Source organism: Colletotrichum higginsianum, chromosome 1 (genome assembly GCF_001672515.1).
Source record: "Colletotrichum higginsianum IMI 349063 chromosome 1, whole genome shotgun sequence".
NCBI lineage: Eukaryota > Fungi > Ascomycota > Sordariomycetes > Glomerellales > Glomerellaceae > Colletotrichum > Colletotrichum higginsianum.
The window spans coordinates 144,049-167,453 of NC_030954.1; the positions used below are offsets into that span (position 1 = coordinate 144,049).

Consider the following 23,405-nt stretch of genomic DNA (forward strand, 5'->3'; position numbering starts at 1 on the left):
CGAGCGTTTTGCTCATAACACCGTATCCAGTCCCAGAGAACTACACCCCCCGTCCTTCCTCTCCGTCTTGCGCCTGCAGCGGCTTGCCAACACGATACCGCCGCAATGGTTGCGCCGGCCGTGCCTGAGTATGTCTACCGTGCCCCAACACGCTGTCGCTGTCATCCCTCATGCTGATTCTCCCCCTAGGCTCACCGAGGAGATTCTTCATGAATCAGTTGACGCTCGATCCGAATCCCTTATTTCCCTTCGCGAGCTTGGCCCTCCCGATCTCGTCCACCTCTTGAAGCATTCTACAAGAAACCCTGGCAAGCAGGTAGGATTCACTTGCGCACCCTCGAGCTCTTGCTGTCGCTAACTAGCCTCTCCCCCCCAGATCGGTGTCTACCATCATGTCACCGGTGTCGATGCATCCTCTTCGGCCAGTCTTGCCGCCTACATCAATACCTTGACTTACCGCGAGCATGGCCAGGCCGCGCAAACCAAGATCTCGGAGGGCTTGTATTGGTATGTCAATGCGATGCGCCTCATAGCAGGGCCCCGAGAGCTAACATGCGTTCCTTAGCTGTTACAACGCCTTCTCACGACTTGACATGCGAGTCCACGTAACGATACCCGGAACTGTCGAGAGCTACTGCGTAGACGAACGAGGCGATAAGCGTAAGGCTACAGATGACCTGTGGCTAGAGACCTACCTCTGCAGCGTGCTGCGAGCCTACTCTTATGCCGACGATGGAAGCGGAGAGACCATCCGCAAGATCATGGGCGTGCGCAGATTCAACCCCGTCACCAACACCGAAACCGAACATCGTTTTCTCAACGCCGCCGAACAGCTGTTCTTCAGAGGTAGATACGAACCACGAAAGTTGTTGATTGTGGCTGACCAAAATTGAATCTAGGTTGGCAACTCGGTTCCGACAGTGTCGTTCAAGTGCCGAACAATGTCTCGAACCATCTGACCGCTGGCCTCCTCAAGTACTTCCAGACGACGGGGCGCTACGCCTCCGGTATCAACCTCTTTGAAAAGCTCAGGGATCAGAACGTTGAGGTTTCCTCCCTTCTGGCCAAGGTTTTGTTCATGGGCAACGAGGAGGTCGAGGGCGTCAGAGTGCTTCACCAGGCGCTGAAAGAATCACCCATGGACTATGTCATGCTCGACACCCAAGCCGAATTCCTCCTCAAGAAGGCGCAAACTGCCACAACCCCCGAACAGAAAGAAGAGAGACTTCGCTTGGCTCTGGGCTGTGCCGATCGCAGCACCATTGCCGCCCCGAGCGAATTCGGCACCTGGGCGCGCTTGGCCCAGGTCTACGTGGCAATGGAGGACTGGGAGAACGCCCTCACCATCCTCAACTCTTGCCCAATGTTCACTTACCAGGACAAGGACGCGCCGCAGATGCCGGAACCCAAGGACGTTCATCTGCCGACCCTCCCCGAAACTCGATTGGACGAGATTGACAGCGAGCCCGAGTCCAGGTACTCGGAGCAGGTGGATGCGAGTCTCCTGAACCTGCGAGCTGCGGTTTATAAAGGAACCTTCAAGCAGGCTTATGGCATTCTGACGGAGATGACGTCCAAGATCGGATGGGACCAGCTCCTCAAGATCCGAAGCACTGTGTTTGTGATGGAAGACGAGTACCGTTCCGAGAAGCACGAGACATCGCAGCCTCAACGTAACCCAAGCACGGATGGCCTTCGTGGAACCCCCGACCCCACGACGAACGGCGACCAATCAGACTCGGAGAAGGATGACGACGAAGATGACGACGAGAAGCCCAAACCGGCAGACACCGAGTCAACTGCCGAGACGTTGGCGACAAATGGGCAGGCGGAGGGCGAACCCGTGGAGAAGCCCACTCACGCGATAGATCCCGGCGAATTGAAGGGAGATGCGGAAAACGTAACCCCCCCGCCCTCATATCTTGTGCCAAGAATCCAACTAACACCTCCCCAGGGCGCACAGACAGATGACCATCTCTCCAAGCTCAACAACAAACGCCTTTGTGAACGCTGGCTGGACAGCCTGTTCATGGTTCTGTACGAGGACCTCCGCGTTTACACGATTTGGCGCACACAGATGGCCCAGTACAGGGCGCAGTCAATGCAGTATAAGAAGTCTGCTGAGGAATGGGAGATTCTTGGATCTCTGGCCGAGAGACTGCAGCACGCAGACGAGGCCGTCGAGGCGTACAGGGCTTGTCTCGCCGCACGGTTCAGCCCCAAAGCTTTGACGGGTATCCTCCGTGTATTCGAACAGAACAAGAACACGCGCGAGACGGTCGCGTCAGTCATCCGCCTAGTCACCTGGCAGTACAGGTGGTACTCGGAGTTCTCTCCGGAACTCCTCCATACTATCCGGACGCTCATTGAAGATGAAGGCGCGGTCAAGGTCAGGAGCATCATTCAAGCCACGAGCCTGCCGCAAGAAGTACTCGATCTCACTCACCACTACGCCGCGCTCTGTGCCACTTTCCGCAGCAGCGGCACCGATGGTTAGGTGTGGTTCATATTATGAAATAGAAGCCGAGCCTATGCAGTTGACGAGATAGGGGGCATTTTATGGTTCGGTATTTTTATCCGCAGGCGAGACTTGGAGGAGTTTAACTTGGGTGCTCATGCGTCATACCATCACGACATGTGTTGCTTTCCAATGCGTTGGTGCGCTATGTTGAGATTTTCCAAAACAAAAAAGCATAAGCCATCGCTATTGAGGCACAGAAACTGTAATTCAAAGACGAATGATACCTTGTTTGCCACTGGAAATTGCTATCGGGCTGAAGATCAAGGTAATGGAATGAGTGCATACTTGCCTTGCGTTGACTTGCAGAAGCGGCAAGACAAAAAAGAGAAACTGGACCGAACGAAGGGAATCTAGACTTCGGCGCCGCCCAAAACTGAAAAAAAAAAAAAAAAAAAACCGCCGGAGAATTAGGCCGAACACACGGAGCACTCCCGGGGCCGGGCCGTTCACCCAAGGTGCGGCCGCCCGATGAGAGGCCGTGCTCATGGTGTGCTGATCGGGCAGCCGTTTGGAGGAGAAGGGGAGGGGGCTGATATCACCCCTACGTCAACCCGGTCGAACTTCCGTCTCAACCATGGACGCATTGAGGGTCTTTGGGGTCTTTGAGGGCCCTGTGGCGGCGCGGTGTCACTGGGCGCGTTCGATCAGTGTCGATGAAGTGTGTAGGTTCTCCACCGAGCACCACATTTTGGCGGATGTGGTGATTTCATCGCACAGTGGTGGGTGAGATCATCAAGATGACGTCGACCGTCTGAGCATTAGATGGCGACGTTGACGGGGAGTCGACAACGACTACATAAGTTGGTGTTTCCGAGCAGCTGATGGATGAATAGAAGCCACTCAGTATCAGCAAACCAAAGCAAACAAATCTCATCCATCTCACCTACAAACCTCAAACAAAGATTTTTAATATCTCTCATACCACTTGTTCAAAACAACAACCCACCACAACACCAACACAAAATGGCACCCTCAAAGGATCAGCTCATGGAGACCGCCGCCCAGGCCCAGCTCGACATGAACACCTACCAGTCCAAGACGGGTGCCGCCCGGCCTCAGGGCAACGACGATGCCGGCGTCTCATCGGTGCAGACTGAGACCCGCTTCCCGGGCGCCTCGGTCTCGGTGCAGGGAGACCCGACCAACAACGTGTCGTACAAGCCCGAGCAGCCGGCCAAGGACCCGGCCTACGACGACGATGACGTGGTCCCGGCCAAGAAGATCTCGTCGCTCGGCACGCAGGACCGTAAGGACGACGTGCTGCTGCAGGGCGAGGGTGCCGTCCGGAACAACGTCGGCACCCGGCCGCCCGGCGTTGGCGGCAACAAGTTTCCCGGCTCCGACTACTACACCCCGGAGAGCGTGCCGGACAGCATCTCGGCCGAGGGTAACATTGCGCCCGAGAGCGTGACGCAGGCCTCCGCCGAGGCCGAGAACCCTCGGTAAAAGAAGGATGGGACAGAATTGAGCGTTCATTTTGTTTTCCTTTTTGAAGGCGGTACTTCAGGAACCTGGATGGAGGAAGGCTAAGCGATACCGGATATTGTATGATTATAGTCATGATCATGATGTACAACAGTAATGAAGCTGGTTCAAGCTATTGAAGGTGATAAATCGTTGACGTGAGTGATGTTTATTTGTGATCCTGTCGCTTTCACGTGTACTGGGGTAGGTATGACATGATGTTGGTAACCAAGATTCAGTTTGGATAACGCTGGAAATAGAGAGGTGTCTCCGGTCCATCTACGCCTATTGATCCTTTTTCAAATATGGTAAATCAAAGAGCGCAGAGGAATATTGGGATGGCGCGGTTGGGATGATGCATTCTTGCAGTGGCATATTCTGCTCTTACATCCATTTCGCCTGGATATTTTGAGCTATTAAGTCTACAAGGTGAAGTCTACAATGTCTAGTACAATCATCAAGCTCCCCCTCCACCCAAACGCCTCGCTTTGAACCAAGTCTCGCTCTTCGCCAAGTCTAGTCGCACAACCAAGAGAGAGAGAAGAAAGGAAAGGAGGGAAAAAACCAAAACTGAAGGAGACGAATCTCCGAGAATGCTCAGGTCGCGGGCTGGTAAACGTCAGCGACGAACCGATCGCCCAGCGCCTCCCTCGCGTCGCATCCCAGCACTTTGCTCAGAGCGCCCAGGAAGTCGTCAACGGCCCTCGGCCGCGCGCACGCAAAGACCAGCGCGCCGTCCTCGACGCTCCGCGCCAGCTTCTCCCGCACGCCCGCCTCGAGCATCGCGTCCTGCGCCCTCCGCTTCTCCCGGTTGCTGCCCGTCAGCCGCAGCACGTCAAATATACCCGCCTCGTCCGCCTCGTGCACCGCCTCGCGCACGAGGGACTCATCCGAGGCCTTGAAGCCCGCGAAGAGGCTGATGGCGGGCATGGCGTTGCCGTCCGGGGAGCGGAGGCGCTGAAGGCGGTTTTGCAGGAGGCCGCGGACGGGCGCCATGCCGGATCCCGTTGTGAAGATGATCATCGGTCTGTCGTGGTTCTCGGCGATGCCCCGCAGATGGGACGACGGCCGGATTTTGCACGTCACGGCCCCGAAAGCCTCAAAGCACCCGAGATACCTGTCCGAGAACCTGCCTTCCGGGTGGTGCTGGACGAGGAGGTCCAGCGTGTTCCTCCCGTCCTCGCGCTTCGTCCGCGATCCGTCAGAGGCGATGGAGTATTCTCGCGGCTGGATCGTCGGCATGGCGCCGCAGAGGGTGTCCAGCGTCACCGACTGCCTCCAGCCCGAGGGGATCTGGTGAACCGCATCCTCGATAGCGGCCTTGGACAGAGTCTCCAGCCGTGACAGCGACAGCTGCTCAGCCCATGCTGTAGACTTGAAAGGCTGCTCCAAGTCCGCGTACCTTTGCAGAAAGTCGCCGACGGTAGGCTCTCCGGGGATGTCCAGCCGCTCGTCGGCCTCCACACCCAAAGCCCCCAGGACACGAGACACCTTGTTGTTCGAGTTGGGCGGGAGGATCCAGACGCTGCCCATGGTCGGGTATTCGCGTTCGCCCATGTCGAGTGTGACCCTCTTCATGCCGCCGGCGGCCGTCCCCTCGGCGGGCCGCCCAACGACACTGGCCTGAAACCATGGCCTGGTGTCGAAAGGTCTGACCGGTCGCGCGTTCCGCTGCGTGTCGCCCCCGTCACCGCCCTCGGCCGCTTCCCGGCTCGACTTCTGCAGCGCGGCGAGGACCTGGTCGAAGAATTGACCGAGGACGGACCAGGGCGGGTTCTCTGCGCCGGTGTCGGCCTCGCGCATGCCAATGAGCCGCTGCGCGTCCCCCCTGCTCAACAGGTCCTCAATGTCCATGGCCGCCTGGTTGTACGTGTCCGGGTACTCGAGCGAGCCGTTGGCGAAGATGGCGTACCGGCACGCAATGACCTTGGGGTTCCTGGCCAGCGCGTCGGCAAAGGCCTTGCCGTTCTGCGGCACCTCGCCGCGGCCCGTCGTGCTGGCGACTATGACGAGCACGTCGTCGGGCTCGACCATGGATATGGGTAGCGCGTTGAGCGTGCAGGGGACGACGACGGAACCCAGCTCGGGGTTGACGTCGCACGCGTGCTGCAGCTGCGCGCACAGCCTCTTGCAGAGCTTGATGGCGACGTTCCCCGAGCTGCAGAAGCCGATGTAGATCCTACGCCCGGGCCCCCGAGGGCTCAGCGGCGTCAGGGGTGTGGAGGGTCTGGTCGTTTGCGTGGGCGGCGGGACGGGCAGAAAGGTCGTCGAGGCGGTCCCGAAGGGGGATACGGGGGTAACGGGCCTCGTGAGTGATATGGACGGCACGGGGATGAGGATATTGAGCTTTGTGTCCGAGGCGTTTTGAGTCCGTGTCGAGCGGAATTGCCGTTCTCGCCGCCAGGCTTTGACCGGGTCTTGAGCGTGGCGGCAGATCAGCGGTTTCGGTTGATAATTTGGAGAGCCACCACGATGCCAGAGGGGGATGATGGAGCCCTGAGGAGGGGCGAGCCAGTACGGGTCCGAGGGGAGGCGGAAGCCATTGTTCATGAGATGCTCGTCATCAAACTGAGCGAACTGCTCTGCCGCGCCGAGAGAGTCCGACATCCTGACGCCGGCCTGAGCGAAGGACCAATACGTGGCGTAGTTGAGCTCCAGTTGTGCTCGGGACTTGGGCATTGTGAGCAAAGAGACGTATAGAGGGAGAGGGGAGGAGGGGGGAGAAGGAAACAATGAGGGAAGCTCACCAACACGGCCAGACGTTCATAGTCTGGTAGGTCGTCCACATTTCCGTCGACCAGGCCGATGACCTTGGCGACCTGCGGGAGTGCGTTGTAACGGAACGAATCCGCCAAGTTGCGGACGCCAATCTCGGCATCCATGAACCTGTAGGGCGGTAAGTCGTTAGCGAAGAGTTCACGCAACGAGACCAAGATGGGTCTGACTCACCATCCGATGAAAGGCGTCGCAGTGTATTGCACGCCGCCAATACTGAAGCCAAGACGGCTGAGGGCCGGCGCGGGAACCCAGCGCAGGCCAAGAGTCTCGAGCTCGGGATACTTGGGATGGCGGATATGCACCAGCGGGAAGGCGTCCTTGGGAAGCTCCGTGATGACGGGCTCTTCGCCCTCGGCCATGGTGACGATGGGCAGGAGGTCCCATTGCGAGCGGAATCGCGGCGGCGTCCAGCCGAGCTCGATGATGGCCTTGGTCAGCTCGACGTTGGCGGGGTCTCCGAGGATCTCGCCGTTGGATTGTTCATACTATGAACGGGTCAGTATGTGTGTCCAGTGGCTGTGGACGGAGAGCAGCAGAAGAGAGAAGGACTTACACCCGCGAACGACAGAAGCTGCGAGTTCCAGATCATGGGACCGCGGCTGTTGATGTCCCGTGGCGGGAAGACGAAGACTAAGGGCTCGAACAGTTAGAATAACGCTTCTTTCCGAGCCAGCCAAGGTTCCGTCCGTACCTGTGGGATTGATCTCTCCAGAGTTGTAGGCCACTCTCAGGTTCTCAATCAGAGTCTCGGCCATCTTCTTGCTTGTTCGGACATGCCTCAAGTCGCATAATCTGGGTGCATCGTGTTAGTCGATTCTTTGTCGCCAAGCGGGATCGCAATCGACGTACCTCAAGTTGCTGTACTCGGACCGCATGATGCATTTTCGGGCATGCTTCCACGCTGTTCGCAGGCCAAATTCGAGCTCTTCGAAAGTCTGTGTCCAGAGACCGCCCACCAGGCCAACCGTCGTGGCCGGCGCCGCCTCTGGCCCGCTCTCCGACGCGGCGGTGAACTTGCCCTCGGTCGAGTTCTTCTGGATCTCCTGAAGGACATCGTGCGCACGGCTGTGAAGCTGCTCGGTGTCAATGAGACCATCCCTGTGCATCTGCTGCAAGAAGTCGAGTGCGTCCTCGCGGACCTGGGTGTATGACTGGTTCCGGCCCACGCGCTCCTCGTCCATGTGCGTCATCCGCCCGGACTGGCAGAACTTCGCTGTGCAGCCTGTTGATGACAGAGACGGGTACTGCGAGCGTATGTTGGCGAACTCTTGTTCGGCCGAGACCTGCCGTGGCGGCACCGCGAGGGTGCTCTGGAGGAATGGACATGCCATTTTCTGCCGTGTGTGAGGTTGTATTATCTATAGATGAGGACGTGGGGCTTGGGAGGGAGATCGACAGGGTCTGTCCGATACTCTGTTTCCCCCAGACTATGAAGGACAGGGCAAAGTCTTATTAAGACATGTACCGGAGTGGGCAATGTGTAGTGTGAAGGGTGGTGGTAGTGGATTGCGAAGATTTAGTTGGATGCAATAAGAGTTGGAGTGGATCTCTTTGGTAAAAATTGGTGATGGCGGCATCAGGCGAATGACTAAGTTCCCGCGATGGTGGTGATCTCCAGACGAACTAAAGAAGAAAAAGAGAAGACGAACCCAACTTTATAATAGAGACGAGGGAGGGGACACAAAGAAGACAAGTGATTGACTCTAGACCATAAATCTTGGGATGATCAGGCTAATGCTGAGAGCTTGCTCTGCCCACCAGACTCGGGTGCGGTGCTCTGATATTCCATACATCACCATCTGATATTGGACACACTGGTTCCCTTTCTCTAAGCCACATGGTCACCGAGCCCCTTTCCATTCCCCAACTCTATAGAGAGAGTGAGAGAGAGACAAAAAGGGGTGGGGGGAATAACGCACATCAACCAATCTTGTCTCGAGAGAACATGCCGCAAACCACCACACCACCCCCCATAGCCATGGAACTGAAAGCTCAGTGGTACACGCTGTCTCAGGCATCCGGTGCAACTCTGCTGCCGGAATGTCATCAGCCCCTCGGAAAGGGGAGAAGAAAGGGGGAACTATAGCCACCGCCATGTCGATAATCCCCCCATCACGAACTCGCTGGGAGGAGCAGCAATTGGGCATGGACTTTGTGAAGTGGGGGATGACGGCAGAACAGTGTCCTAGCGCTTGCCCGCGGCCACCAAGCGACCTGACATGTCGAAGGGGTTCGTCCCCCTTCGGGACCGATGACATTAGCTGGGCCGAACTCGAAGAGGCTGAGTTTGCTGCCATCACTTGAAAGCGTCTTATGCACGGCCGTTCGCCCGACTACTTTCAAACAACGGCTTCATCGACGACTGGGCTGGCTGCAGAACAGCGTTGAAGGTAACTAGGACCAGCTGCCAGGGAACACTGACGGAACTCGGTCGCGAGGACTACAGACAGAGAGGAACAGTGAAAAAGAAGAAAAAAAGAAAGGAAAAAAAAAGACAGGAAAGGGAAAAGCCAAATTAGTAAACAAATGCAACGACGGCTAAACCGCAGCTGCTGTCTATAATGTCTAAAGAAAGACAAGATAAAAAGCTCTCATAAAGCGTCACAAATATTTGGGCTGTATTCTCCGGGCCACGTTCAGCTGTTCTGGGTGAGGCGATTCCTGTCCGTCAGTTTCCGTACGACACCCTACTCGGCGTTGGGCGTGGAGGCAAATTCCATCTCTCGCAAGTCTCGCCCGCGAGTGAGTCTGTCAGACGAGCGCAACCCAATTGCCAATCCCTCCGTTGTCTGAATCTTGCGCACGCAAGTCGCGTGGAAACCGACGCCACCGCTGCCTTAAACAGGGGCGGGCGGACTCGACTGAGACTGCCCAGGGTTTTCTGTGATGCCATTTCCCAGTTGTGTCGTCAGACTAGTGATTTCATGTGTAACAGAAGGCTACTTGGAATGTTCCATAGACCGGCCAGTGGCGTCCATCTCTTGCTCAGTGCCCATGCTGGATTTGGATCTCCGGCGGGCCACGAAGAGGCTATCGACACACAAATACACAGAGGTCACTGGTTCGTGAATCCATGGGAGGGGTGACGACCCACGAGGGACCGGATATCCAAGTCTCGCAGAGAAACATCGCGTGCGGTTTCTTGCACTTACAGCAACCCGAGCCGAAGAGGGCTGAGGCCCGCAGCCGACCCAGAAGAAACATGGCGAACGTGAATCATCCGGCACGCGAATCGACTTTCAGCAGCGCATTTGTGTACACTAAACCACATTGTCAGCAATCGAACCCGCGGGGGGCGCGTTTCGCGCCATGGCCGACGGGTTTTCTGGAACAAAAGGGATTGCCTTGGTCGACTCGGTCGTGAAAGTCGTTTCCTCTTTCCGACATGCTTTCTGACATTCATCGCGTGAAACATTCCGACATTGAAAAAGAGTGTCAAGGCGGTGGCACAGCATCAGACTGCGGAGACTAAGTCCGCCCGGATAGGATCTGCAAGCACCGAAACTGACAGCCAAACGGTCCCGGTTCTACCGCAGCGCAGCGCAGCGCGAAATTCCGCAGCCGCCGGGTCTCCCGTATTCGAATGCTGCGGAGGTAGATAGGTAGTTGCCTTGCTGCTGTGGTGCGTTTCGACCGATGAGGGGGAACCACCGTCGGCGATGCATTTCGTTTTGTTTTCCCTCTCTCGCTGCATCGATGAGGGAGCTTCCGGCCCCGGTCGCAACATTGCCAAGGCTGGAAGGATGACTTTCCAGGACGGAATGACGCTTCGCCGCGTCGTAGGGTTTGCAGCGACAGTCGATGACCATGATGGATGCCGCCGTCCTTGTTGCTGGTAAGTGGGTATAGCGCGCGCACGGGAGTGGTCGCTGTCATCTCCGCGGCCGATCTGCTCGTGTTGTCCATGACATTGCGCTCTTTCATGCTCCAGGGATCGACGGCCGCAGTCAACTGCTGCTGGGAACTCGAGTGCAGGTTCTTGGCAAGGGTCATGGCAGCGATGTGTCCCGAGGGTGGAGAGGGAGGAATGAGCTCAACAAAACGTTGGTATTGGAGGTGCATCAATCCGCCCGTGGCCGAAAGCAGCCAGACCGTGTGGCTGGTGCGGAATGACATCTATCTGCCTACTATAACGTCCTCCACAGTACTTGCCTACTCTATATAGACGCTTGCCTCTATCGTCTCGTGTCCATCATTCGAGCTCAATGGTTCCTACGATGATGTAGTTAGATTCCTGCTCCAAATGAAAACGAGCCGAGGCGGACTTACCGGGCGGCTTGCTGGTGATGTCGTAGACGACACGCGAGACGCCTTCGACCTCATTGACGATGCGTGTCGAGATCTTCTTCAACAGGTTGAAGTCGAACTCAAACGGCTGCGCATGGTATTAGCTTGCATGTTTCCGCAGTTCTGGTTCGGCGACAATCGTCTCACCTCGCAACTCATAAAGTCGGCCGTCTGGACGGCCCTGAGAATGACGATGTAGCCGTACACCCTGGCGTCTCCCTGGACGCCCACGGCTAGAAACAGGAAACCAGTCAGTAAAAGGACTTTGCAAGCGACGGCATCGCAGTGAACAGATTCCGGATCAAGACATACCTCTGTTGGTATCCAGACCAGCGTAGCTTCACACGTTAGCTTGGACCGTTTGCACATCATAATTAGTGGCATCATACCTTTGAGACATCTGCATGATAGTTAGCCGCTGTTAACGAGAAAGAAAGTCCTTGTATAAACGTACCTGATCATAGATGCCAGCCTCCTTGATCATCGAAATGAAGATGTTGTCGGCCGCCCGAGCGATCGCCACGCGCTCCGGTGTGACCTCGCCCAAAATCCGGATGGCGATTCCGGGACCAGGGAAGGGGTGTCTCTGGACGACGTTGTTAGCCGACTGACAATGACCAGCTAGCAAGTCTCTTGAAGACTGATTTCTTACCATGATGAGATCGTTGTGGATACCGAGCTCCCTACCGAAGCTTCGGACCTCGTCCTTGCTATTTGATGCTGTTAGTTGAATACGGCGGTAAAGTGGAGCGACCGAGCGGGCGAAACGGTGAGGTTGATGAGCTCGGCGGCCAAGTGTCGCACAACGGCTAGGTTGCCAGGTGTGGAAAGCAGGTTTTCACTTACAAAAGCTCTCTCAAGGGCTCAATGAGTTTCAGCTACAGTTGGTGTTAGCTATCCATCCACTTAAGATCTCGGGGCCTGACTGGGAACAAAGGGTGATGAAGGCTGCTCTCCGAAACACGCTCTCACGATCTATTTCTTAACATACCTTGAGAGTATCGGGCAGACCTCCGACATTGTGATGGGCTGTTACAATAGTTCGTCAGTAGCTGTTTGCCCGTGTTCAAGCTTTGACACAAGGTCTTTTGACCAGGCGAAAGTCTCCTGAAAACACTAGAGGCACTTGAACCTACTCTTGATGGTCGCGCTGGGACCCTGTACAGAAGAAAGTCAGCACCTCTGCAAAGTGTGGGAAGAATGGGAAGAAATTGCATATCTGGCCATCGTCTGACCCATGCACCAGTTTCACGCACCTTGAACGAGAGCGACTCGATACTAAAATCCAGTTAGCGCTGAAGAGGCGTGAGTCGAGGCAAGACTTACACATCGGGGTAAAGCTGCACATCCCAAAGTCAATATCATCGTGGAAACCCAACATTGGTTTGCAGAAACTCACAGTGCCCTAAAAAATGAAGTCAGCCAGTGGTCAATATGTAAGGGGGAGGACTTCACACGAACCTGAAGGAACCACTCGACCTTGCCGGCATTGGGCGTGTTCTCTGCCTCCTTCTCGATCCGAATGGCCTCCTTCTCGAAAAGGTCGATGACTAGGTACTTCAGGTCAGATAAAGTGTACGAATGGCTGTGGGAAACCAGCAGCTGCGGAGCCTGGGGGGAGGGGCATACAGGTTCCGCCAATAATCTTGCGCTTCTTCTCAGGCTCAGTGACGCCCTTGAGGCGTCCCAGGAACAGCTCAGCTCCATCAACAACCGTCAGGTTGATGCCGAGGTGCTTCTGAAGCGTCTCCTTCACCTGCTCGCACTCGTTGAGACGCATGACTCCTACAGGAAAGCACATCAGCACGTCTAACCTTCACCACAAGACATCGAGGTGTAGATAGCTAACCGTTATCGACCAGGATAGCATGGAAGCGGTCGCCAATTGCTTCCTTCATGAGCTTAGCAGCGACGGTCTGTTTACATGGTCAGCTTGTGTTTCTGTCCTTTGCATTTCATCGCGGTGCGGCGACGGATGGTGGCGGCGAAAGACTCACGGAATCGACTCCTCCACTGACGGCGCCAATGACTTGGGCACGGTCACCGACGAGGTGTCTGATGCGGACGATTTCCTTCTTGATGAAGTCGCTCATAACCCAGTTGGGTTGCGCCCCGCAGATGTCGACACTGAAGTTGCGAAGGATCTCAGTGCCTCTCGGCGTCTGTAGTTTTCATGTCAATCCTAGTCCGACCAAGGCTGCGATTCGACTTACATGCTCGAGCTCAGGGTGAAATTGCACACCTGTAATAACACACATAGTCAGCCATCTGATTCCAACCTCGTCTTCATCCCGCGAACTGGAAGGCTCTACGTCGAAGCGGTCCGGCGCACGGGAGCACATTGGCTACATACCGTAGATCGGCTTCGTCTGGTGAGCGATTCCGGCGTATTCGCTGTTTTTTGTGCTCGCAACAACCACAAAACCCTCAGGCAACTTTACTAGTTTATCGAAGTGGGACATGTAGGCGTGCATCGTCTCTCCCAGGCCGGCAAAGAGGCGATCCGTGTGGGAGTTGCCCGAGTTGTGGATGGAAACGTCGGCGTGGCCGTACTCTGAACAACAAGAGAATGATTAGGGGCAACATTCCATCTTCGGCAAATCCAATTGACGAACCTCTGGCCGCTCCTCGGGCAACATTGTCCGAGCTGATTCTCCAGGCAAGTTCCTGCAATTACAATCAACCTGTGTTCCAGCGGGAGACCGTTCGGGAGGCTCCTGAGGAGACCGTCTGCTTCTTTTGCGCCATTGACATTCTTCTGGTAGTTGTTAAAGCCGAAACACCCCAGAACTGATTGGTCTTGCAATTTTGTCCATGTTTAGTGGCCTTGACATTCTGGCCGGTAGGGTATCGTTGAGTCCAGTTCTAGGGCAAGATGGAGGGTGTCAAGGCGCAAAGAGGCAAGGCGGTCACCAGGCTCATTGAACAGCAAACAAGATGGAAAAATACCTGGCAGCCGTAGCTAGAACCACCATATCAGCACTGAAAAGTCACCGAGAGAACAGACATTCGTACCAGATACCCAGAATAGGAACGCCGAGCTCGAAAACGGCGGGGTCAACGTCTTGGACGGATCAGTAACAGGGTTGCATCGGACACGGCAGGAGGATCTCACGGGGTGCGCCCTGATCGTAGACAGAAGAGGGGCCTATTCATTGTCAGTGAGCTGAAATCTCGGCGTCAAGCTGTATCACATCATGTAGAAGGCTGGGGAGTTACGCCCATGGGATTCCTACCTCCAGACAGCACAATTCCCTTCGGCTTGAAGGGGAGATCCGCCAGCTTCGTGGTGCATGGCAGCATCTCAGCGTACACCTTGAGCGCGCGCAGGCGTCTCAGGATGAGATGGCTCGTCTGGGAGCCAAAATCGAGCACAAGAATTGTCTGCGCAGAAAAGGTCAGCGAACCCATACATCAAGCTCAAAGTCTTTCTGCCTGGCCTTCCATCGACCACGATTGCGCCCGCTGTCGTCAGACCAGATGACGCAGTCACCAGAATGCCCCTAGATGCCCAGTTTCGAATCGCACTGTTGAGTCGGTCTCTAATAGCCGTAGCTCTCGTTGAAATGGGCCGACTGCCTGAACAGGCGGAAGAAACTGCGCTCAGAAACGACAGGTTGGGGATTATGACCGCAACCAGAGCACTTCTAGTTTCCGGCGCTAGTCGCGACATCTGGCATTGTATCCGCTTGTGTGCTACTTATTCTCGGTGTAGCAGATTTGTGGAGATGCCGTGGCCAGTTTCCAGGCATGAGAAACTGCGGCTGGAAAGGACATATCTCTAGAATGTACCCGTGACCAGATCGCTGATCTCTCGGCGCTGCCTGTGACTTCTGGAACTGAATCCATTCATATGCTTCTCTTTCTCGGTGTCGGGAGCAGTTTCGTGGGGGCTTCGTGGGCAACTTTGGGGCAAATCCTGATCGTGACATCGTGATAGGAGGCAGCGGTCCACCACGGCCAGAGATGGTGGACGCAAGAGGATGGATTCGGCAAAACCAGTTTCGCAAGGGGCGTACGTACGTCGAAGTTGTTGTGAGGGGCCTCGGCCTCGATCTCGGTAGCGCTGGCCATATTGTCTTCCTGTTCGAGTGCAAACGTGTCGAATTGTTGAAGTTTGCGTCACACGAAGAGAAGGGGAAAAAAAAAAGTTAAGAGTCAGTCACAATGGCGCTGGTGCAAGTCGCATAGCGGGGGCGGGGCATTGAGATTTATTGGGTCTTATCTTATCTCGAAGATGAACCCTGAGCCCCTGCAACGGCGGAACACCAGCCACAACGTGGAACATTTTTGTGCGCCACGGAACAAATCTAGCCACACCTGCATCTTTGAATGCTTCATTTTGGTGATGCAGTGTTCGCTACAAATAGCTTTCATTACTTTTTTTTTCGTCCCTCGTCCCTTTCCTGTAGACTGAAATGTCTCTCTGTATCTGTTGCAGGTCAGAGTTACCGAGAAAGTGGCAAGACGTGCCTGACAGAGCTTTTGGAAGACTTATCCCGACACGGGCAGCCAGAGGGGAATGATGTCATTCATCGTTAGAGTGACCTTCTTGAACCCGCGTCCTTCTAAATTTCCTACAAAGTGCATTGCCAGGTTGGCTGTTGTCAATATTGAACAACTGCCGTACTTAAATTTGAGAACTCTGCATCATGTATGAAATCTACGCTGTAAGTGACAGGAAATACATCCTCACAGGCCCTCCTGGTATATACCTGGACCAGGAGCTTCCTCATGTTATGTATGGATCTGGCCATCTAACCAACATCCGTAGGCCGGCGCGGCGGCTGCATTCACAGTAGACTGTCTGGTTTACCCCCTCGATACCCTCAAGACCCGGTATCAAAGCCGGGATTTCGTCCAGACCTATGCGTCGTCGCCAGGTAGCAAAGCGCCACTCTTCCGCGGCCTCTACCAGGGCATTGGCAGTGTGGTCTTGGCTACGTTGCCGGCAGGTGAGCGCTTCTTCTGGTATCTTGACGCAACAGCGCACTGACGACGAGGTTGACGAATTCAAGCTGGCATCTTCTTCGCCACGTACGAGACCATGAAGACGACGATATCCAATACCGTCTCGGTCCCGCTGCCCTTGGTGCACGCGTCTGCCTCGGCCATCGCTGAGATGGGCTCATGTCTGGTGCTCGCGCCCGCAGAAGTTATCAAGCAGAACGCGCAGATGCTCCGCCGGCAGGAGGGCGGCGGTGGCGGGGCAGGCAGCAGACGATCAACATCTCTCGAGGCCTTGCGCCAGGTCACGGGCTCCGGGGCTCAGAGACAGCTCTTCTCGGGATACACGGCGCTCGTGGCGCGCAACCTACCCTTTACGGCACTACAGTTCCCCATTTTCGAGCAATTTCGGAAGACGATTTGGGCCTCAAGGGAGCGGGGGAGGACGGCGGGCGAGGAGCAGGGGCTCGTCGAGACGGGCGTGGTGACGGGGACCAGCGCCGGGGCGGCGGGGGCGTTTGCGGCCTTCATCACGACGCCGGGCGACGTCGTCAAGACGAGAATGATGTTGAGCGCAGGCGAGACAGGCTCGGGAAGCGGAAGCAGAGAGGGCGACGCCTCGCCGCGGGGTTCCGGCGATGCGTCGAAGCCATCGAGGAAGAGCCGCGGAAGCCTGGAGGTGACGAAGGATGTGTACCAGAAGCACGGCGTGCGCGGGCTCTTCCGTGGCGGAGGGTTGCGCGCCGTGTGGACAGCCGTGGGAAGCGGTCTCTATCTGGGGACGTACGAGATGTCAAAAGTCTGGCTCACGCGAGGAAAGGACGAATCGGACGTTGTCGGAGAGCTGTGACGGGCGGAAGGGATACGTGATGGACGCAGGGTGCATCGCAGGAGCAAGAGGCGGCGGCTACATGACTGTATGTGCATGTACTACTGTATTGTGCAAAGAACAGATGGTCGCGAACAATGGGGCGCGAAAGCAGACGGAGGGGCCTTGAGGAGGGAATGCCTCCGAAACACAGTCTGGCTTCAAGCTGCGGCAGAGGAGAGAATGGTGGTTGGCTAGGTGGATCTACCGCACCTAACTGCTAGGCACAGTGCAGAGTACTCTGCACCGCCGCTGCGTCGAGGCCGAGACCGCCCCCTGTGGAGACTGATCTATGGCGCGGCCAGGGCCTGGGAGATCCCGGGGTAGGCCGGGTTTCTGAGTGGGTGAGTGTCCCGTGGCTCCGATTGAAAGGCACTTGTAGCCGGAAGAAGGACATCCATAGACGGATATAGATCGAGAAAGGGGGGAGGGGGGGATAGAAAGCAAGTAAAAAAATAAAACCCTCCAAACACTTGCACAACCTGAAGTTCTACTCCTGCCGGTTAAACCCAACAGTAGGATGCTACAGTAATACCATCATCTCATGTTTTGGCACCATCTAATATTAGCCCTATGGCTAGACGTGCTGGTCGGTCGTGGCTCGGTGTAGCGTCGCTGGAGAGTGCGGGGGACTCGGTGCCCCAATGGCGCTTTCACTGATACAAGAGGCTCATACTCCCATTAAATCATGGCAGCCGTGGCACTGGTTTAGTTGCCCTTTGTCGCTCGAGTCTCAACCTATGCGCCTCTGTCTTGCACCTCAATGAATGTAATGTCCAACACCCCGGAACTCCTCACTCTCTGCTTTGACGATTGGCAAAGGTAACCCGTCTGGCCTGGAGTTCCGCGCAATGTGTTCACCCTCTAGAAAGCCGTGCCAAAAAGGTGAAAAAGTCAAATCCATGGCGGCGCGCATTGGCATCAGTTCGAAATTACGTCTCTGGCATCAGAACCGCGCCCGATTGCGCCATCCCTCCAAAACGCTCCGTGACTGTTCCATGCTTTCCCCTGCTATGCAAAGCATGCAAACGTCCGGAATCTGTCGAAGTGATCCATAAGGGTCCGCCCGGGTCACACGTTCGGCCATGCGAGGAAAGGGGATCTGTGTCTCTCTCCCACTCACTCAGTCACTCTCATCACCGTACATGGCTGAGGGACGAACACCGACCGCTCCTTTGAACGGTACCACACCGGGTTGGTCAGCTGCTCTTGACTCGCTCCGAGTCGCTCGACGGTGTCGTTCCTCGACCCACCTGGCTTGGGTTAGGCAATCCCGTGTCGAAAAGACGTTTCCTCGACGCCCCCTTACTGACACGTCCTGACTCTCTCTGTGTTCTTGTGCCGTTTTATTATTTCAATGCCTCGCTCGCACTTTTCTGTCGGTTCGCCGTTTCTGTTCTTCTTTCAAGTCAACCCCGGATTCCCTCAAACACACAGCCCTTCGTCTTGGTCGGTAGCAACCAACTATACGCTTCAACGTGTACTCGCCACTTACACAAGCCATAACTGCTTCATCATACACCACCTGTCGAGAAGCACTTGTCGTTGAGATCTTACACCAGACTTTACTTCACGCCCCAACTCACTGCATCTTCTTTGCTCGCGTTTCCGGTCATTTCCCGACTCAGCTTCTGGAAATTACAATGACAGCCGTTGTGAGCACGGCGCCCTTTACGGTGGTCGACCCCCTCGCCAAACATTTCAAGGAGAGTGTAGGCGTCAACGTGGAGGAAGTCGACATCAACAATACCGACAGGTTCTTGGTCCACTCGCCATACACTGATCCCGAGCACCTGCTGGATCTCGAAACTCTTGACGACGAAAACGCCCTCCTCGCCAGAGCGTTGTCCCGGCTCGAGTGCCTTCGTGAGGACTATGCCACAGCCGACTACGTCGAATCCTTTAATTGGGGGGACGTCATGGCTGAACTTCAGAAGCTCGTCCAATCGACAGGGAAAACGTTTAAGGAAACGTCCTTTTACATCGTTGCGTTCCGCTCGACGATCCCGCCGTCAACCGTGTACGAAGACCTCGGCGTCCTAGACAAGGCCGCTCATGCCGAGGCCAACCAAGTCGGAGGATTTCTCAAGTAAGGGACCTCGTTTTGTCTGCGGACAAAGAGAACGAAGGCTGACTGTTGATAGATACTGGTTTGGGAGCCCCGACTCAGAAGGAAGGAATCTCGCGACTTGCTTGTGGAGATCGAGGCCGGACGCTGTCAAGGCGGGCCACGGTCCCGCTCATCGCAAGGCAAGCCGTGCAACAGCGTCCATGTACTCGTTCTGGCGGATTGATCGGCATCGACTGGTCATCCGTGATGGCGCCGAGAGTTGGGAAATCATTGACTGGGTTGACTAGAGAGCGTCCGGAAGCATTTGGCGGGTAAACAAAAGTGATTGGTGACGGCGTTTGATGGTTTTGGTCGGGACGAATGTCGCAATCGGGCTAGGAAATGAGCATATGGCAACGACGACGGACTAGGCGTGTGGGTATGTGATAGATGGCATTGGGGTAATTGGGTACCTGCTCATGGGCGGCGCATCCGAATAGCATTGCACGGCCACGAGAAACATGACTTGATTTCGCATTAGACAGCATAACAGAGGGGCTCAAATGATAACTGCATATTGTTCTCGAAATCATTAAAGTGGAACTGCGAGTTGGCCTGATCCAACTGGCTGGGTGTCATGATCAGATTCCGAAACCGAGACAAAAGAAGGTATGTGCTCGCTACCGAGGACGTCTGAATGAAGCGGGAGGTGATGTGCGACGACGGATTATATCAGCATGCGTGCAACGCGACGCAGACACGGGAGACCCCCCGAGTGATATCGGAAAATGATGCTCAAGAGGAGTAGAGTAGAATGAACGAGGTTTCGAGAAGGAAAGCAGGAGGAGCGATGAGTAGGGCGTCCAGATGAGACGTCGTTGAATTTAAACTCGATGCGAGTGCTTTCGGCGTGGGGGCATGAGTGGGATGCCCTCCTGTTCAAGACGTGGCGTATGAATTTGTTACGGATTCGCCGTGGGAAGACAGACCAGACGGCGGCGGCCGCGGCGGCTTTCGACCGGCGGTTTGAACGGAGTGAAATGAAATGGAGGGGAAGGTGTGAATTTAATGGAATAGTGCAAGGCAGAAAGGGTGTGAGCGCAGTACACACACAGGACCTCTTCGCACCGGAAAGAATTCTGCCTCGGCCCACCGCCCAACAGCCCACAATCCCTCCCACAATTCGTAGTAGCGAAAAGTTCGATATTTCGCATCAACGAACTAGACGAGCCCCCTTCGAAACCCGACCGCCAAGCACGCGACACCAACGATCCCGCAGCCGCAGACTCGACATAGCCAGGAATTTTTGAACCTGCACGAATCTCTCCGATCGTATCGCAAATATGGGTGACGTTATCAAGGAGGTGCCGCTCACGGCGGTTCGCGTTGAGGCCCTTGTGAGTCTTGCCCGATTCCTGCCCCACCTCTCTCCTCACTTGGGCTTGTGGTTATGGACGGATACATACATGCAAGAGAGTCAAAGGGAGAGAGGGACAGATGTAGAGACGGTTGCTGATTAGTCGCGCTATTCTTCTAGGTGGTGATGAAAATCGTCAAGCATGGCTCCCAGACCTTCCCCACGACCGCGACCGGCTCCATCGTCGGCATGGACTCGGACGGCCTTCTCGAGATCAGCAACACCTTCCAGTTCCCCACGGTCGACGTCGCAAACACGGACAGCCACAGCCACAGCAACAACAGCAACGACGCCTCTGCCCTCGCCGCGGCCGCCCCCCGCCAGAAGGCCAACATCGTTTACCAGAACGAGATGATCAAGCACCTGAAGGAGGTCAACGTCGACGCTAACAACGTCGGCTGGTACACGAGCGCCGCCATGGGCAACTTTGTCAACCTCAGCTTCATCGAGAACCAGTACCACTACCAGAAGGACAACGAGCGGACAGTCGCTCTCGTCCACGACGTCAGCCGCAGCTCCCAGGGCTCCCTGAGCCTGCGCGCTTTCAAGCTCACTCCCGCTTTCATGGCCGCCTACAAGGAGGGCAAGTTCACGACCGAGAGGTACGTCGAGGGCACACACACACACACACACATTCACATACACAGAAGACAGAAAGAGAGAGAGAGATACAGAGAGTCACGGGAGACAAACTCCTACAGGGGTCATCACGGCGCTAACATGATGTGTTTCGCAGCCTGAAAGCTTCCAAGCTCACGTTCAAGGACATCCTCGCCGAGCTTCCTGTCGAGATCCACAACACGCACCTGTTGACCTCGTTCCTCCACCAGCTCCCCGGCCTCCCCCAGCAGGACAGCATCGAGCGGCCCAACTCGCTGTCGGACCTGCGCGAAGACCCCATCAAGCAGCAGCTGCACCCCTCGGTTGAGAACCTCGACCTCTCGATAGACCCCTTCCTCGAGAAGACGTGCGACCTGCTGCTCGAGAGCATCGAGTCGCACTACACGGACCTCAACAACTTTCAGTTCTACCAGCGCCAGGTCGGCCGCGAGCAGGCCAAGATTACGCAGTGGCAGGCCAAGCGCAAGGCGGAGAACGCAGCGCGCGCGGCGGCCAAGCAGGAGCCCCTGCCCGAGGACGAGTGGCAGAGGCTGTTCAAGCTGCCCCAGGAGCCCAGCCGGCTCGAGGGCATGCTGAACGCGAAGCAGGTGGAGCAGTACAGCAAGCAGGTGGACGGCTTCACGTCCAACATCAGTGCCAAGATGTTCGCCGTCAGGGAGAACCTGCTGCCCAAGCGGGCTTAGATGTTGAAGATGCACTGAGTCGGCCCCGGGTCTCATCCTCTTGCTGGTGTGTTGGTGGTCGAAAAGGGGCCGTTGTTGCTGGACGGACGAGAAGAAGAAGACGACGAAGGGGGAGAATGGGGGGGAGAGAAGGCGAGGGGCAGACGCAAAAAGAAGTGGAATTACCTTAGAGAACGGGTGTTCTGGGAATGATGAATGATCTGGGGAGCGGATCAAGCATTCGAAACGGCGTTACGGTAATTAGTCCCAGGCAGTGTGTACTGAGTCGATATTCGATGTCCTTTTCTTGCATACCAGCGCGGCCACCAACGGTTTCCTTCTGCACGGGGAGTACTGTTACGTCGTGGCACTGAGGGGCTTGACACCGAAGCCAGACACACCAGGATGACTTCGTCTGCCGGAAATGAAGGGCGAGGCCGGCGCCGCGGTATGAGAGGACATCTCGAGCACAAAAGGCAGGCGGCGAAGCTTGCCAGGACGCAAGCGAAACCACGAGGCAGAGCGTCTGTTATCATGTCATGTGCACAGGAACGCAGTTCCACAAACACTACGACGTCGACCGAACCACCATAGCTTTGCTATATTGCACATGGAAACATGCTAGATTGAGCAATAAAGCCACGTAGCCGGTCAACCCGGCATCAAAACAACCTTTTTACTCCCGCCCGCCGTGTCCGCCTCGCTCCGAGTCATCTCATGTTTGCATGGCCTGCATAATATGCCGAGCTTAGGTTCGGCGGATTGATTCGCGCGGGAGACTCTGTTGGGGACGGGACGCCGCCAAAGTCAATCCAAGGGGAGGAGGAGACATGCGGGACGTGGACATGGCAGACTCGACTCGAGCGACCACGACGTCGGTGTAAATGGTGGGGCAGCAAATCGAGGGGGTTTCTACTTTTCAAAGAGGACTAGCGTCAGTGAACGGTAAAACAAGTGGAATCGGAGGAGGAAGAAACCTAGCCTCTCTCAACCTCTCAAATCAAGTCACAGCGGCACGCCTGGCCCGGCGGACACACGCGGGCCAGCACCTGGACCATGCACCTGCGAAAAAGAGGGCGATTGAGGGGCAGGGTTTTTTTTTTGTCCCTTTTTCCTTTTGGACTTTCTCTGGCTTCCCCTCTCTCCCCATCAGGGTAGGTAGGTAGGTAGGTAGGTACATGCTTCTCGTCGGATCTGCACGCACTTTGGCTGTGGAACGAGTAAGGCCAATGTACCCCTCCGTCCCTCTTCTTTTCTGCCGCCGCCTTTTTCGTTACCGTACCTAACCTTACCTTACCTTACCTCCGAGCAGGTCGGTCCCGGCCAGAGTTACTGTACACCAGGGAGCTATTACGAGCTGGTTCCTTGACCCAGCAACGAAGGTGATAATGGAAGCAAGTGGAAGTCGAGAATCAACCGAATTGACAGCAGTTCTCGCGTCTTGCACAAATGTGAGTTGCTCTCAGATACCAGCATCGCTACACAGTACCTAGGCAGTGTGCACATGCTGTGGTAAATGTACCTTGTGTAGACGGTCTTGGGACGAAGCTGGGACAGCTCATTCTCGAGCTTGCTCCCTTGGGTCTAGTCCTCCCTCGCCTCCATGTGGGCTGCCAATGGTGGCTGATTCCAACAATGAGCGTTGGGGTTTTTGCGTCAAGGAGAAGCTGGAACATGTGCATAACCAATCGAACGGCGCTGGATGAGACAATGTCGTGCGACGGTTGGATCGCAGCCTCCAATCCCTCGCATGTGTGAGTAAAACCCTCCGGAGCGAGGACCGCCCTTCA

General features: G+C 55.9%; 7 protein-coding genes across 7 annotated transcripts; 5 read left to right on the plus strand and 2 right to left on the minus strand.

Annotated features, from left to right (window-relative positions):
- Positions 1–105: 105 nt before the first annotated feature.
- On the plus strand, positions 106–2,497 carry CH63R_00041 (Bud site selection protein; the record flags this gene model as incomplete). Its single annotated transcript, XM_018295016.1, has 6 exons — positions 106–128; positions 190–316; positions 377–507; positions 566–846; positions 900–1,900; positions 1,955–2,497. The coding sequence occupies 6 exons, from the start codon at positions 106–108 to the stop codon at positions 2,495–2,497; spliced, it is 2,106 nt and encodes a 701-aa protein (XP_018163378.1).
- Positions 2,498–3,484: 987 nt separating this feature from the next.
- CH63R_00042 (uncharacterized protein) lies at positions 3,485–3,967 on the plus strand (the record flags this gene model as incomplete). Its single annotated transcript, XM_018295017.1, has 1 exon — positions 3,485–3,967. One exon carries the CDS (start codon positions 3,485–3,487, stop codon positions 3,965–3,967), a length of 483 nt encoding a protein of 160 aa, XP_018163379.1.
- A 615-nt stretch (positions 3,968–4,582) lies between these two features.
- CH63R_00043 (Nitric oxide synthase) lies at positions 4,583–8,094 on the minus strand (the record flags this gene model as incomplete). The annotated part of the gene is made up of 6 exons (XM_018295018.1): positions 4,583–6,655; positions 6,733–6,871; positions 6,935–7,248; positions 7,317–7,393; positions 7,455–7,555; positions 7,613–8,094. 6 exons carry the CDS (start codon positions 8,092–8,094, stop codon positions 4,583–4,585), a joined length of 3,186 nt encoding a protein of 1,061 aa, XP_018163380.1.
- A 2,861-nt stretch (positions 8,095–10,955) lies between these two features.
- Positions 10,956–12,757, minus strand: CH63R_00044 (GMP synthase; the record flags this gene model as incomplete). Its single annotated transcript, XM_018295019.1, has 10 exons — positions 10,956–10,975; positions 11,033–11,138; positions 11,198–11,269; positions 11,505–11,636; positions 11,703–11,760; positions 12,042–12,079; positions 12,187–12,208; positions 12,307–12,345; positions 12,506–12,600; positions 12,680–12,757. 10 exons carry the CDS (start codon positions 12,755–12,757, stop codon positions 10,956–10,958), a joined length of 660 nt encoding a protein of 219 aa, XP_018163381.1.
- A 2,945-nt stretch (positions 12,758–15,702) lies between these two features.
- On the plus strand, positions 15,703–16,847 carry CH63R_00045 (Mitochondrial carrier; the record flags this gene model as incomplete). The annotated part of the gene is made up of 3 exons (XM_018295020.1): positions 15,703–15,720; positions 15,825–16,005; positions 16,069–16,847. The coding sequence occupies 3 exons, from the start codon at positions 15,703–15,705 to the stop codon at positions 16,845–16,847; spliced, it is 978 nt and encodes a 325-aa protein (XP_018163382.1).
- Positions 16,848–18,508: 1,661 nt separating this feature from the next.
- CH63R_00046 (Upf0643 protein) lies at positions 18,509–19,223 on the plus strand (the record flags this gene model as incomplete). Its single annotated transcript, XM_018295021.1, has 2 exons — positions 18,509–18,954; positions 19,010–19,223. 2 exons carry the CDS (start codon positions 18,509–18,511, stop codon positions 19,221–19,223), a joined length of 660 nt encoding a protein of 219 aa, XP_018163383.1.
- Positions 19,224–20,258: 1,035 nt separating this feature from the next.
- On the plus strand, positions 20,259–21,636 carry CH63R_00047 (Eukaryotic translation initiation factor 3 subunit H; the record flags this gene model as incomplete). The annotated part of the gene is made up of 3 exons (XM_018295022.1): positions 20,259–20,312; positions 20,453–20,934; positions 21,069–21,636. 3 exons carry the CDS (start codon positions 20,259–20,261, stop codon positions 21,634–21,636), a joined length of 1,104 nt encoding a protein of 367 aa, XP_018163384.1.
- Positions 21,637–23,405: the final 1,769 nt, after the last annotated feature.